We start from the raw sequence: 13,728 nt of genomic DNA, 5'->3' as shown, positions 1-13,728 counted from the left end.
TAATAGTTCTTTATGTCTCTGTGGGGTTTTGGTTCAAAAAAAGAACGAACTTCATGGAACTGATTAATTAGCTGATCGTCTCTGTGACATATTGATGAGTTGTTTATTTTGTATTCTTCAAAAACAAAACAGAAGGCAATTAAAAAAAATACCCTTTTTTTACCAGGGCTTTAATGAAGAATTAAAAATAGATCAGATAATAAAAAGTAAATTACCTGACTACTTATTAAAGTGTTAAAGTTTATTTGAGACTTTCTGCTTGAAAAACAAAGATGAATTGACTTATTATCTAAATAAAAACTAATTTAACCACATCACTGATTCCAACGAGGTTTCTCTAAATAAAAAGATCGACTTGTTTCATCGAGGGCAGAGCTGAAGTCAAGGAGAAAATAAAACTGAATTATTATCTTATAATTGAACAAAGTTTCTTTGTGTACAATGTTTGAGCTGCTGCGTTTTCTAACAGAGCCGAGTCACAGCTTCCCCCTTTGTACAGTATTTTATAATACTAAAAGAAAATTAGCTAATTACCTAAAACGTCAAACTCTACATTTGATATTACTATTATTAGTAGTATTGCTATAAATAGATAATTTTAATCTTAAATTGAGGCCGGACCTCCAGGGTCAGAACAGATTCAATTTAACGTCAGAGCAGGAAAAGTTCACACGAGGAACAAAGTCAAGTTCTTCAGACTCTGGAGTGCGAAGCAGAAATGTTCAGCTAAGATATTGTTAGTTTTACATTAATATAATAAAGTAAAACTCTTTATATCTGCTGCTTCTTCCCTCATGTTTGATTAAGAACTGAGTTTCTTTCCTCAGCAGACATCAGTGTGTGTGTGTGTCTGTGTGTGTGTGTCTGTGTGTGTCTGTGTGTTGAAAAGCGTTGGTTCTTTCAGAAGCTTCTTGCAGACTTGGTCCTCGCTGTGAACTTATTTAACCTTTATTCAAACGGGAAAAGATTAGAAATCTCTTTCTGACGTCTCGGTGCCAGAGTTGCTTTTATTTCAGTGCAGCAGACGTCTGAAATGAAAGTCTTTATATTAATGTGAAGGTCAAAGTGGCACAAGGACAGAGAACGAATGCTCAGTTTGACATTTATCACCTCGTCCGTGATCAACTTCTGAGCAAAGTAAAATCAAATCAGTTTCATAAACCAGGAAACTCTTAGATTCTTCTAATGCCATATGAGTCTCTGTTGTTTTCATATGCTATGAAAATAGGATGAATATCCAGGGACATGCTCAACATGCAGTTCTTATCATAGAAATGTAAAATAAAACGTCTTCTGACAACTCAAATAAATAACTTAAAAGACTTAAATAACCTTAAGGCTTTAATTATGACGTCTTCTTATCATTTCTGTGTTTTCTCGTAAATACATTTTCTTTCATTTTCTTGTTGAGCTTCCCTCAGTTTGTTGTGTTTCTCTCCTCCAGGGACTCACGGCTCCGGTTCTCGTATTTGTTCAGTAGATTGCAGTTCATGTTTGACTTGAAGAAAGAGGAATATTCTGACAGGGGAAATAATTGCGTGGTCAGAAGTCTTTTGCCGACTCGGCGTTGAGAACACAGGATCCGACAGAAGTTAATTTCCACTTTCCCCCCCCGTGGACAAAAACAATCTGATGAGGCGGGAGACAAGTTCCTCGTGTTCTTCCCGCTGCTTGAGAAACACAGAGGTGTGATCGAGCTCCGGGAGACAAAGCTCTTAAACGGGACTTTTTTAAACTTCTTTGGTGAATCATCACGATCTTTATTCGCACTCGGCTTGGCAGCAACTTCCCTCTTTGTTCCGTCGGCTGCTGTCACTCACACACTCCCCCAGCGACTGAGTCATAAAGGAGCATTTCTGATTCCTTATTATATAATCTCACACGCCATGAAATGATATCTTAAAGCGAACGAACATTAAGACTTTTACTCTTCTTACATGTGGAATATTCCATCTTTGTCAGAGCAGTTATGTAACTGAAGTAATCTGTGTCTGTCTAATCCGTGTTAATCCCTCAAACCTATAATACCCACAGCTACTCCTGTTTCCTTCTTTTTATTTGTGGTTCCCTTGTTTTTCCGCCTGCAGCTTCCATTTCAAATTGAATTCTCTAATCCACCCAGCGAGTACACCTGAGGAATATATTCCAGCTGTGTCTCAGAGGCAGAGAGAGAGAGAGAGGGGAGATCAGGGAGAGAGTGTTCCTGATGTCATTTCTACCTTTGTCCACTTGTCTCTGTGTTGACGCCGTGTCCTCTCACTCTTATCTGTGTGAAATACTCTCTCCCTGCCACCGCTGCCTCTTGGAATTAAACACTGTGCTCTTAATTTGCACAAATTTGCACTTTGAGTACTTTCATTGAAACGCGGGACGTCGCTCACAGAATGATGCTATAATGGGACTGGGATTTGATTTGCTCTCTTTCTTCCTGTGGTTTGCAGATAATACCGAGGGACAATGAAACGCGCTCCACTCTAATGTACAAGTACATCATCCACGAGGACTCGGTGCCTGTTAACACCAACAACGTGATCCAGGAGGAGACGTACGAGTGGGCCCTGAAGAGCTGGTCTCCGTGCTCCAAGCCCTGTGCCGGAGGTAAGAGACGGATTAGCATCGGGACAGTAGAAAGGAATAATTCATTTTTTTACTTCTCCAAATACATTTATCTGGATTTTAAACTCCCGTTGTACAAATGTCCTTCTTTTTATTCTATTTCCAAACATCCTCAAACTGAGACTTTTCCATTTTAAACTCATTTATTATTCATTATTTCCTTTTATTCACGTGTTTTTCAAGCAGTGGTTGATTTAGAGCTGTAGATGAAAAACGTGTTCTCGGTTAATTGCTGTGCGATAAGCAAGCTACCTGCGATTTAGCTCTAATCATTTTATATCCAATTAAATCAATAAAAAAAAATATGGAAATTCAATGGAAGTAAGCAAATATGGTAAATATATAGATATATATTTATAGATATATATAGATACAATGATATTGCATTTCATAAATAGAATAATTCTTAAATTTGTTTGTATTATTATCGAGGTCCTGCACAGGTCTTAAATCAGATGTGTGGAAATGAATTACCTTTCAATGAGCTGTGTTAATGGGATCGTGTTGTTTCTTGTACCTGTGAAGTGAAGAAGTGCTGTGAATACACAATGATACAGTCGTGTGTTATCTTTTAATTAAACTCAATTCAGTGGCCGCTGCAGATTCTCGCTGGATCACGTTTCCATATGTTGCACAAAAAAGTTCACGCAGCTTCCACTCAGACGACCACGAGCCCAATGTCCAGTGAAATGATTCTTTTCCTCACAGCAGGAGACTAAAGCTTTTATCACCTGATAGACGCTTTTAATAAGGTGATGAAAACATTCTGTCACAGAAACATCCAACACTTTCTATTTGAGTCATTTTTCAGAATTAATACAAAACAGAACTGAAGGATCTCGATTGAAATGATGTTCTTTTAAATGTTGGTATCACCACACACAGGGAGCTCTGTGCAGGGGTGTAAGAATTAGAAATATTTTTCTAAAACTATTTTCATTAACAAAACAATTCAAACTTCTCTGATGTGTCCAAACACAAGTCTGAAAGTGGCCGAATTCGTTTTCAGCCACAGTAAAAATCAAGAAGAATCAAAGAATAACTCAAATATCACAAATCTGAACGAGCATTCATCGGATGCTTTTGATCTTGATTTAGCTGAATGTCTCTTTACTCATTATAATATCTTGCCTGATGTAAGAGCGGTCCCTGCCCTCCCAGGTTTTCAGTACACCAAGTACGGGTGTCGGAAGAAAGGCGACACCAAGATGGTCCATCGAGGCTACTGCGACGCCAACAAGAAGCCCAAGCCCATCCGCAGGATGTGTAACCTCCAGGACTGCACGCAGCCGCAGTGAGTACAGCCTGCGCACTGAGCAGATTCCCTCTGGGACTGAGCTGCAGTCTATTAAGACAAACTGATAAGTCTCCTCTCTCAGCATGGGCAGAATGTAAATGAGCATCTGTCTCACTGGAGAGTCGCTGGTTGAGTCCAAATGGAAAACAAGCAGCTGACGGCCCCAAATCTGCTCTTTGTGATCAACAAAAGCTCAACGTGTGTGTGTGTGTGTGTGTGTGTGTGTGTGTGTGTGTGTGTGTGTGTGTGTGTGTGTGTGTGTGTGTGTGTGTGTTCAAGGATTCATTGAATAGGGTGGTAGGAGGATTGAACAGCAGGAAACAGGATATCTTGATATAAATAGCACGCTCTCTGGTGTAAAGCAGGCAATTTACTTACACTGAAGAGTGTGTGTGTGTGTGTGTGTGTGTGTTGTGCACACCTCTACAATGGAAAACATATTTTCCTCATATGAAATAGTAAAAACTAAACCACCTGGTGCTCAGACCGTGTCCACAGTTCTTCTTATCATCACGTCAGTGTGAATGTTTCCCAAGATTTAAAACTCGTTCTATCATCACAAAGTCGAGCGTCAGAAATCCCTGCGTCCCACCGGCCCTGTTATTTAATTCAATCACATTTCCACAAGATGAATTATTGAAAGGAAACCAACTTGAGGAGCTGTAACCCTCAAAGTGTTTTCTGTCACCAGAATATTTGTTCCCTGAGTTTGGAAGAAGTGAATAATTATTATTTTTGTGTGTCTGTGTAGAGATTTCACAACGCCTCCTCGTTTCAAGCCCAATACTGATGATTCATAAATGCAACCATGTTTGTGGTTTATTATTATTATAATTATTTTAACTGGACGATAAATGTCTAATCCAACTAATAGTTAAATTCTGATCATTTAGAATAAGTTGAGAAATTTTCCTCCAGTCAAGAAATTCATGTAAACTGCATGAATATTCAATTAAAAATAGCAGGAAGAATAAATTGCAGAAGCTCTGATATTAGTCGGACATTAATTCAGATAAATCATGATTCTGCTCTGGTTGAGTGTTGTTGGGTTTCAGCTTCACCTCGAACACGCGGCCGTCAAACCAAACGTAGAGAAGCTCAGACTCAGCAGCTGTTTCCTTCTTGAGTCGTTCTCGTCTCTAATGTTCACTGCTACGCTTCATTAGCTTGTGAGAGCGACTCAAACCTCCAGAGGCTGAGACGAGGTCGATGACAAGAGGCTCACGCTGGGAGGAATATACATCGTGAAATCTGAAATCTCCTGCACCGAGGACAGGTCCACTTTTATCAATACGTCCTGTCGGCGTGGCGGGTTGGGAGAGTTCAGGGATTCATCGGTTTTATATTCAACCAAGTGGTTTAAAAAAAGAGACGAGATCACGTGGGAGAGAGACACAGTGAGAATAACACCTCAGCTGCTTGTGGGGGATCCTGCAAACTGTGGGAAGGTGAAGAGGAAAGTTGTGATGAGATCAACGTGTCGGCGGAGGTGATGGAGCCTGAGTGCAGGGTCATGACAGAAAAGACCTGCGGGCGAGAGAAATGGAGATGGATGAATATAAGCTGATTAGAGGTGGAGGATATAAACCACCGAAGATGAGAGGGGAGTTCAGAACCCTCCGCCCCAAATCTCAAATGTGCAGGAGGCGGCTGCAGGAGGCGAGCGGCCAACTTCAGTGATTGGACCTCGCTGCTGGGAGTGTGCTTCACAGAACCTGAATTACAGAACTCGGGGGAAGGGAGGTGGTGCAGAACAGAGAAGTTAATCCTAAAGACAGGCTGACGGAACCAAGGTGGACGGGCGTGAAGAAAAGTCCAAACTCAGAGTTCAGGCAACAGAATGTAGGAAAACGTCAGGAACACGAAACAAGGAGAGACTGGAACTGAAGAGAGACTGGACCTGAAGAGAGACTGGACCTGAAGAGACTGGAACTGAAGAGAGACTGGACCTGAAGAGAGACTGGATCTGAAGAGAGACTGGACCTGAAGAGACTGGGACTGAAGAGACTGGATCTGAAGAGACTGGAACTGAAGAGACTGGACCTGAAGAGACTGGACCTGAAGAGACTGGAACTGAAGAGACTGGAACTGAAGAGACTGGAACAAGGAGAGACTGGAACTGAAGAGACTGGAACTGAAGAGAGACTGGACCTGAAGAGAGACTGGACCTGAAGAGACTGGGACTGAAGAGACTGGATCTGAAGAGACTGGAACTGAAGAGACTGGAACTGAAGAGACTGGACCTGAAGAGACTGGACCTGAAGAGACTGGAACTGAAGAGAGACTGGAACTGAAGAGACTGGAACTGAAGAGAGACTGGAACTGAAGAGACTGGAACTGAAGAGACTGGAACTGAAGAGACTGGAACAAGGAGAGACTGGAACTGAAGAGAGACTGGACCTGAAGAGACTGGATCTGAAGAGACTGGAACTGAAGAGACTGGAACTGAAGAGAGACTGGACCTGAAGAGACTGGATCTGAAGAGACTGGATCTGAAGAGACTGGACCTGAAGAGAGACTGGATCTGAAGAGACTGGACCTGAAGAGAGACTGGATCTGAAGAGACTGGAACTGAAGAGACTGGAACAAGGAGAGACTGGACCTGAAGAGAGACTGGATCTGAAGAGACTGGACCTGAAGAGACTGGATCTGAAGAGACTGGATCTGAAGAGACTGGAACTGAAGAGACTGGACCTGAAGAGACTGGACCTGAAGAGACTGGAACAAGGAGAGACTGGAACTGAAGAGACTGGACCTGAAGAGACTGGACCTGAAGAGACTGGAACTGAAGAGACTGGACCTGAAGAGACTGGACCTGAAGAGACTGGACCTGAAGAGACTGGATCTGAAGAGACTGGATCTGAAGAGACTGGACCTGAAGAGACTGGAACTGAAGAGACTGGACCTGAAGAGACTGGACCTGAAGAGACTGGATCTGGAGAGACTGGAACTGAAGAGACTGGAACAAGGAGAGACTGGAACTGAAGAGACTGGACCTGAAGAGACTGGAACTGAAGAGACTGGACCTGAAGAGACTGGACCTGAAGAGACTGGATCTGAAGAGACTGGAACTGAAGAGACTGGACCTGAAGAGACTGGAACTGAAGAGACTGGATCTGAAGAGACTGGACCTGAAGAGACTGGAACTGAAGAGACTGGACCTGAAGAGACTGGACCTGAAGAGACTGGAACTGAAGAGACTGGAACTGAAGAGACTGGAACAAGGAGAGACTGGAACTGAAGAGACTGGACCTGAAGAGACTGGATCTGAAGAGACTGGAACTGAAGAGACTGGAACTGAAGAGACTGGAACAAGGAGAGACTGGAACTGAAGAGACTGGAACAAGGAGAGACTGGAACTGAAGAGACTGGAACTGAAGAGACTGGACCTGAAGAGACTGGAACAAGGAGAGACTGGAACTGAAGAGACTGGAACTGAAGAGACTGGACCTGAAGAGACTGGAACTGAAGAGACTGGACCTGAAGAGACTGGAACTGAAGAGACTGGAACAAGGAGAGACTGGAACTGAAGAGACTGGAACTGAAGAGACTGGAACAAGGAGAGACTGGAACTGAAGAGACTGGACCTGAAGAGACTGGAACAAGGAGAGACTGGAACTGAAGAGACTGGAACTGAAGAGACTGGAACAAGGAGAGACTGGAACTGAAGAGACTGGAACTGAAGAGACTGGACCTGAAGAGACTGGAACAAGGAGAGACTGGAACTGAAGAGACTGGAACTGAAGAGACTGGACCTGAAGAGACTGGATCTGAAGAGACTGGACCTGAAGAGACTGGATCTGAAGAGACGAACTCACGAGCTGCGTGTGTTTGTTCCCATGTTTCATTTGATCTGTTAGTTTTGGTTTCACTTTGTAATTTAGGGTTTAAAGAACTTTGTCTGACATACGCACGTCCTGTCGTCATCACGATACTTGACTCTGATTGGTCGACAGCAGCCTCTTGAATACTTCATGACAGATGACGTCATCCAGAGAGGAGCGATTGTTTAAAAGTCAAATCAAAAGAAAAACATCTTTACATTCTGAAGCCACTGGATCCTACTGACTGCAGAATGAGTATTTTTGTATGAAAAACTTCCTGTAGCCTTCATTTTGATTTTGTTGGTACTTTCTTCTTGAGTATTTCCTCTTCAACTCTTCTCAATAACAATATTCATACTTTGCATCACTTCCTGTGGCTCCTCAGTGATCTCCTCATGTGTGTGCAGGTGGAACTCAGACGACTGGGAGTATTGTACCAAAACCTGCAGCAGCCTGGGTTTTCAGATCCGGACCGTCCGCTGCGTGCAGCTGCTCCACGACAGCACCAACCGCTCAGTGCACAGCAAATACTGCAGCGGCGAGAAGCCCGAGAGCCGGAGGCCGTGCAACCGGGTCCCGTGTCCGGCGCAGTGGAGGAGCGGCGCCTGGTCTGAGGTTCAGTATCCACATATATATTATATTATATTTACTTTCAACTCTCACAGTCTGCTCGGATTCAGGTTTACACTTTGGGCCTCAGCTCTCGACGTGGTCCCGTTCAGGAGGAAACAGATTTTCAAAGGAGATTTCCTTCCACATTCACCGGGATCGGAGTCTAAAAACCGTCTGGGACGTATCAGCTCCACCAAAGCATCCATCCTGTGATTGTTGCTGCAGGGTTTGCACATCACAAACGCCCACGATTCAAAGTTTTATTTAATCTTTTTTCTATTTCTAAATGAGGCCAGGTTGAGCTTGTTTCAGAGTAGTTTGTATAAAGTGTCCCGTCACGTCTGGAGGAAAGACATATTCCTACTGCACCTGTTATCAAAGGCTCACACTTAAAAAGGCTGCTGTCACGGAGAGATGCAATTAAACAAGAAACACAAGATGTTTGTGCCCAAAATAAAAACACAAGTCCCGTTAATAAGAAACAACTTTTCCACTTCCGCAGACCTGCTCAGCACAAAGTGGATGTGATTGATTAAAAACTTACTCAAACTGTTGGATACAGTTCACAAATCCATGTGAAAAGTCTGTGATTTTATTTTAGTAGAAACTCTGATTGTAATTTGTTGAAAATTGGGGAGAAGTTGGACCAAAAGCCCAAAAGACAGGATGTGGATAATGTCCAAAAATCTTTGCACCAGATGCAGCAAACAAAGTTTTAGCTCAGGAACCAACAGCAGAGTTTTCTCCACGTTCTCCACGTTCTGTTAGAAAGTGACTTTATTCAGTGACGTTACATTCCCTCCTTCCTGTGTGAGCTGCCTGCATCATGTCCTCTGTGGCCTCCCTCTGTCCTGATGCTCGTGAGTGAGTCTGTGTTCGCTGTCGTCCTCAGTGCTCCGTGACCTGTGGCGAGGGGATGGAGAGGCGTCTGGTCACCTGCCGGATCGGAGACCAGTGCAACGGAGAGAAGCCTGAGAACGTGAGATCCTGCAGACCTGGACCCTGTCACGGTGAGGACGTCAGAACCGAAGCAGGAGAAATGCATTCTCCAGTTTCATTTCTCCTCCAGAGTAAAAGCACTTGTGCTAAAAGGAAGGCACTCAGAAGTGCATTAGTGTTGTATTGGATCAGGCTGAGCCACGAAACTTATCAAAGAGAAATGAATAAGTGTATGTTTGTTAGTAAGTTTCCCTCAAATGACAAATAGCAGATCTTTAAAGGGTTTTATTTTGGACCCGTGAAAGCGTCTCTCTGTTGTCCACGGCTTTGATACCAAAGTGTCTGTGGGTTGGAACACTGATTTAACCTGGACTCCGTCCCACTGTGACGGAGCCACACATTCAGAGCTGCTCCCAGTCTGAGCCTCTCATGTGTCAGTGGTCACCAAGGCACTCTTTACCATTTACATTTTTCCTTGCACACTGAGTCTGATGCGTTTTTATTATTCTGTGCGATCTGAAGCTTGGCAGCAGGAGAGAGACGACGTGAGGCTCTTTAAAAAAAGGAAAATCAAAGGAGCTGTGAAATTATCCTGATCGCTCCCGAGTCTATTTCAGGACGTCGGTTAACTAGAAACACTCTGCAGCCGTGTTGTCTTCACACGGAGCTTTGTGCCGTGAGACGGGTCCATCTCCTCGAAGGCCAGTTTGAAGACGTTTGTAAGTCCGGTGGCTCTGAGAGCTCAAACAACAAATCAAACCTGCTCTGAAAACTCTATTGACGATGTTAAAGTGACACAACGTGAGCTCGTATTCAATATTTAAAGTCTGACAATTTCAGACCAAGTCTACGGACGAAAGATCTGTAGCATTACAGTGGAGTTGAAATCAGTTGGAGAGTAGCAGCTGTCATTTTAAGATTCTGAACACAGTCGTGTTGAAACAGGTTGAAACTGGGTTCAGTTGAGCAGCCGAACACATTTTATGATCAGAGTTTTCTGGTTCTGGGGATCAGAGGAGAGCAGCTGTCGTCCTCCGCTTAGATCTGTGTCCAGGTCCACAGACGTTTCTCACACTCAGCTCACACTGTTTGCTCTTCAACTTTCAGATGAGCCGTGTAATGGGGACAAGTCCATCTTCTGCCAGATGGAGGTCCTGGCACGGTACTGCTCGATTCCGGGCTACAACAAGCTGTGCTGCGACTCCTGCAGCAGGCGCAGCGGATCCCTGACCATGTCGACAGAGACGGAGGAGCACGTCCGCTTCGGATCGGCCTCCCAGCTGCTGGAGACGTTGACAGCGTCAGTCGCAGCCAACGCCACTCGCAGCGGGAAACAGGGCAAAGGATCCGTCACGTCAGCTGCGAAACACACCACCACCCTTGCTCCGCTCAAGAAACCCCCGTCAAAGATCACCACGGCGCTGAGACGGGCCCCGCGACACATGGCCCTCACCGGCAGGAAGCTGGCCGCCATGGCGCCCTCTCCCCTGGCAGATCTCGGCGAGGGTCAAAGGTTGAGCAGCTCCACAGATCGCCGGTGGCCAACAGCGTATTCTGAAGTGGAGAGATGAAAGTGACACCTTCCCCTCAGGACTCCTTATGCACAGAAGATCCTCCGGCTCCATCCTGAGTCTTCTCAAGCCAAAAACACCACCGAGAAAAGTGCTGGTTCACTTTGTTAACAGTTTTCCATTTCTGCCCCCGAACCCCTGAGCTCCCACAGGGTTCGAACCAAAGCTGGTGTGTCACTTCGCCCTCACGCTAAATATTTAGATCATTTCAGGTGAAGGGGCACGAGGACTGGAGGGAATTTTCCGCTGTGTCAGATGAAAAACTGAAGGAGAAAGCAGGGAAACAAAATAACCAAAGGACAGTTTAATATTCACAAGACGCCTGAATCTGCTGCAAACTCTCTCACACGTTATATCATAATGAAAATCTTAATTCCGGTCAGACTCTCGACGAGTGATGAAGATTTCCTTCATGACACCTTTTAATGTCACTCTCTGATTGGCCTCTTCTCTGGTCTTGTCATTTAATAAATTGAAGCCCCCCCGGATGTGCAGATTCACTTTTTGGAAAATGACTCGACCACAAAAAAGAAAATCCAGGACAGAAATAGACTCGGGAACCAGAGCGTGAACTTGTCTTCTTGTAAAAAATAATCCCAACACAACATTAATTCTTACGTTCGCCAGGTTCTTAAGCTAAATCCCACATTTAGAGCTTTTTAATAACACCCTGCACACTTTGTCTAAAGTGATGAATTCCCTCGTGTCTGTGATTTCTCTTCTCAAAGATCCAGAACAAATCATCTGATACAGCTGAAAATCCCCTTTCACTCTAATGCAACAGCCATTTTCTTGCCAAAATACACAGATCCAGTCGCTGCTGTGGTCGCTGCACATCCAGAGTCAGACGTCAGAATGCACCAGTGAAGACCAGTAGGACAATGGCTTTAGTTGTATAGTTGTTTTTATATCCAGCGATGTCTGTTGAGTGGCACTCTTTATGTTCTATGGAAATGGGTATTTATAAAGGTTCCTGTAAATACTGTACATGAAAATATCAGTATTATTTAAAAAAAAAAAAAGAAGCTAAGGATACTTTCAAACACCCGTTTTTTTTTTTTTTTAAATCAAGAATAACAGAAATTCTTCTGAATGTTTCAGCAGCAAAACGATGAATGAATCGAATCTGCTGTTTGACTGAATATTTAAAACATTTTGGGAAATATTCTCTTTAACTAACGAAGAGTCAGAGCAGAAGATCGAATCCACTCGTGTGGGCAAACTAAATATGAAGCTAAAGAACTAAATCAGCATAAAGACGACGACTGAAGTTTGATGCCTCTTGTTTTACTTATTAGTAAAAAAACTCCAAAGATTGTAGCTTCACATTCAGAATATCAACATGAGGGTTTCAGAACACGTGGTCGACCTGCTTCTCGCTGAGAGGGTCTGAAGCTGTCGAGTTAAAGAAGGGAACTACGTTAGGGAACTGTTCTCAATGCTATATGTTTCTTACAGTAGACTCTCGTTCAGCTGAGAATTTAACCATTCATCTAACGTGTGCTTCTCTTTCACATGATGTGACCTGGAAACACACACACACGTCCCTGAAATGGGATTTTCTACAGCGACACATTCAAACACACAATAAAGCTGCATTAAGCCATTTTTGACCACTAAGGAAACAGACCTGAAAGCATCTGCTTGTTTCCTGCTCAGAGGAAACAAGCACTTCCCACTATTTCACATCTCTGTCAGATACTTGTTTCACTTTTAGCTCCGGAGTTGGTCTCCACCAGCTGCTCGGAAGAATCTGCGGCTTTTCAGCTGCTGGATTTTTCCACCGTTTTTTTCACCAGTTACCTGTTCTATGTTATAATAATGTTAAAAGCCGTGTGGATCTGCAGAGGTGGATTGTTTAACTCCGGGGTTCAGACATTTTCACATCACACACCTATTTAAATAATTTATACATCAAAAATCTGCTTAATGGAGCTTTGGGCCTGTTCCAGTCCTCAGGCTGAACAAGGCTCTGTTGTACGTTTTGTGTTTTCCGGGACAAGAAGCTGGACTTTCAAGACTTTTTACTGTATGTGGAACGTTGTTTTTCTTCAAAGTATTTACTGAATGGCTTTTTTTAATGGTGAAAGGTTCCGAAGAGAAAAGCTATTTATTTAAAGGATTTCCTCACAACCACCATGCATCTGACTGCAATAGCAAAAAAAAACACAGATTTGTGTTTTCAGAAATAGTTTCGCAACTACTCACACTCACTCCTGTGTGCCAATGTATAGTACATGTATATAGCATTGAGTACATGAATATTTATTGAAAGTGAAAAGGTCCTGCTTTGTTTTTACAGCATGTGAGGAACTGATCAATAAGCTGCAGCCGATAAACCATTGAAACCTGATCGACTTGTTTTTCATCCACACTTTCTCATTTTAACTGGATTTCTTTTTTTTTTAAATAAAACACGCGATAGACTAGATGACATTGTTTTTTCTGCAAAGAATTAGATGTAAATTTACAAGCTCAACGTTGAGATGTTTTTGTCAGAAAGCTGTTTTCTCACAGCTGTTTCGTAGGAAGAAGTGAACGCAGCTGTCGCATCGCAGCGACGCGTACCGAGACGAGTGCTTTATTATAACCAGTAAAACATAACTAGTGTAGAAGCAGTGAAGTTGTTTTTTATGCTGTGTGTAGTTTTTCTAACCGTTGGACATTTCCCCTCCCCAGTTTCACGTCTGTTACTCGCTGCCTCTGCAACGTGCCGACGTCGTAGAGCGCTTGTGCGGAGACGTAGGATCGTTGTAGGTGTTTCATTGACAATCCCTGAGCCTCAGACAGATATTACTGCATAGGATTCTCCATGTACTGTACCGATACCCCCTGTACTGCCCATGTAACCCGACTGTCACACACTCTC

At 43.5% G+C, this 13,728-nt stretch overlaps 1 protein-coding gene across 4 annotated transcripts in view; it reads left to right on the top strand.

Moving 5' to 3' along the window:
- The window catches only part of adamts3 (ADAM metallopeptidase with thrombospondin type 1 motif, 3), a 105,180-nt gene extending 93,938 nt beyond the window's left edge, over positions 1-11,242 (top strand). For all 4 annotated transcript variants that reach the window (XM_034596021.1, XM_034596019.1, XM_034596022.1 and 1 more), the window contains 5 exons: positions 2,442-2,598; positions 3,778-3,910; positions 8,145-8,352; positions 9,242-9,359; positions 10,396-11,242. In XM_034596021.1, coding sequence (XP_034451912.1) covers positions 2,442-2,598; positions 3,778-3,910; positions 8,145-8,352; positions 9,242-9,359; positions 10,396-10,859 — 1,080 coding nt within the window. In that variant the 3' untranslated portion in view covers positions 10,860-11,242. The remainder of the gene's footprint in view (positions 1-2,441; positions 2,599-3,777; positions 3,911-8,144; positions 8,353-9,241; positions 9,360-10,395) is intronic.
- Positions 11,243-13,728: the final 2,486 nt, after the last annotated feature.

Source organism: Hippoglossus hippoglossus, chromosome 9, assembly GCF_009819705.1.
Source record: "Hippoglossus hippoglossus isolate fHipHip1 chromosome 9, fHipHip1.pri, whole genome shotgun sequence".
Taxonomy (NCBI): Eukaryota; Metazoa; Chordata; class Actinopteri; order Pleuronectiformes; family Pleuronectidae; genus Hippoglossus; species Hippoglossus hippoglossus.
Note: the sequence above shows the minus strand (reverse complement) of the source record. Positions and strands in the feature narration are given on the sequence as shown.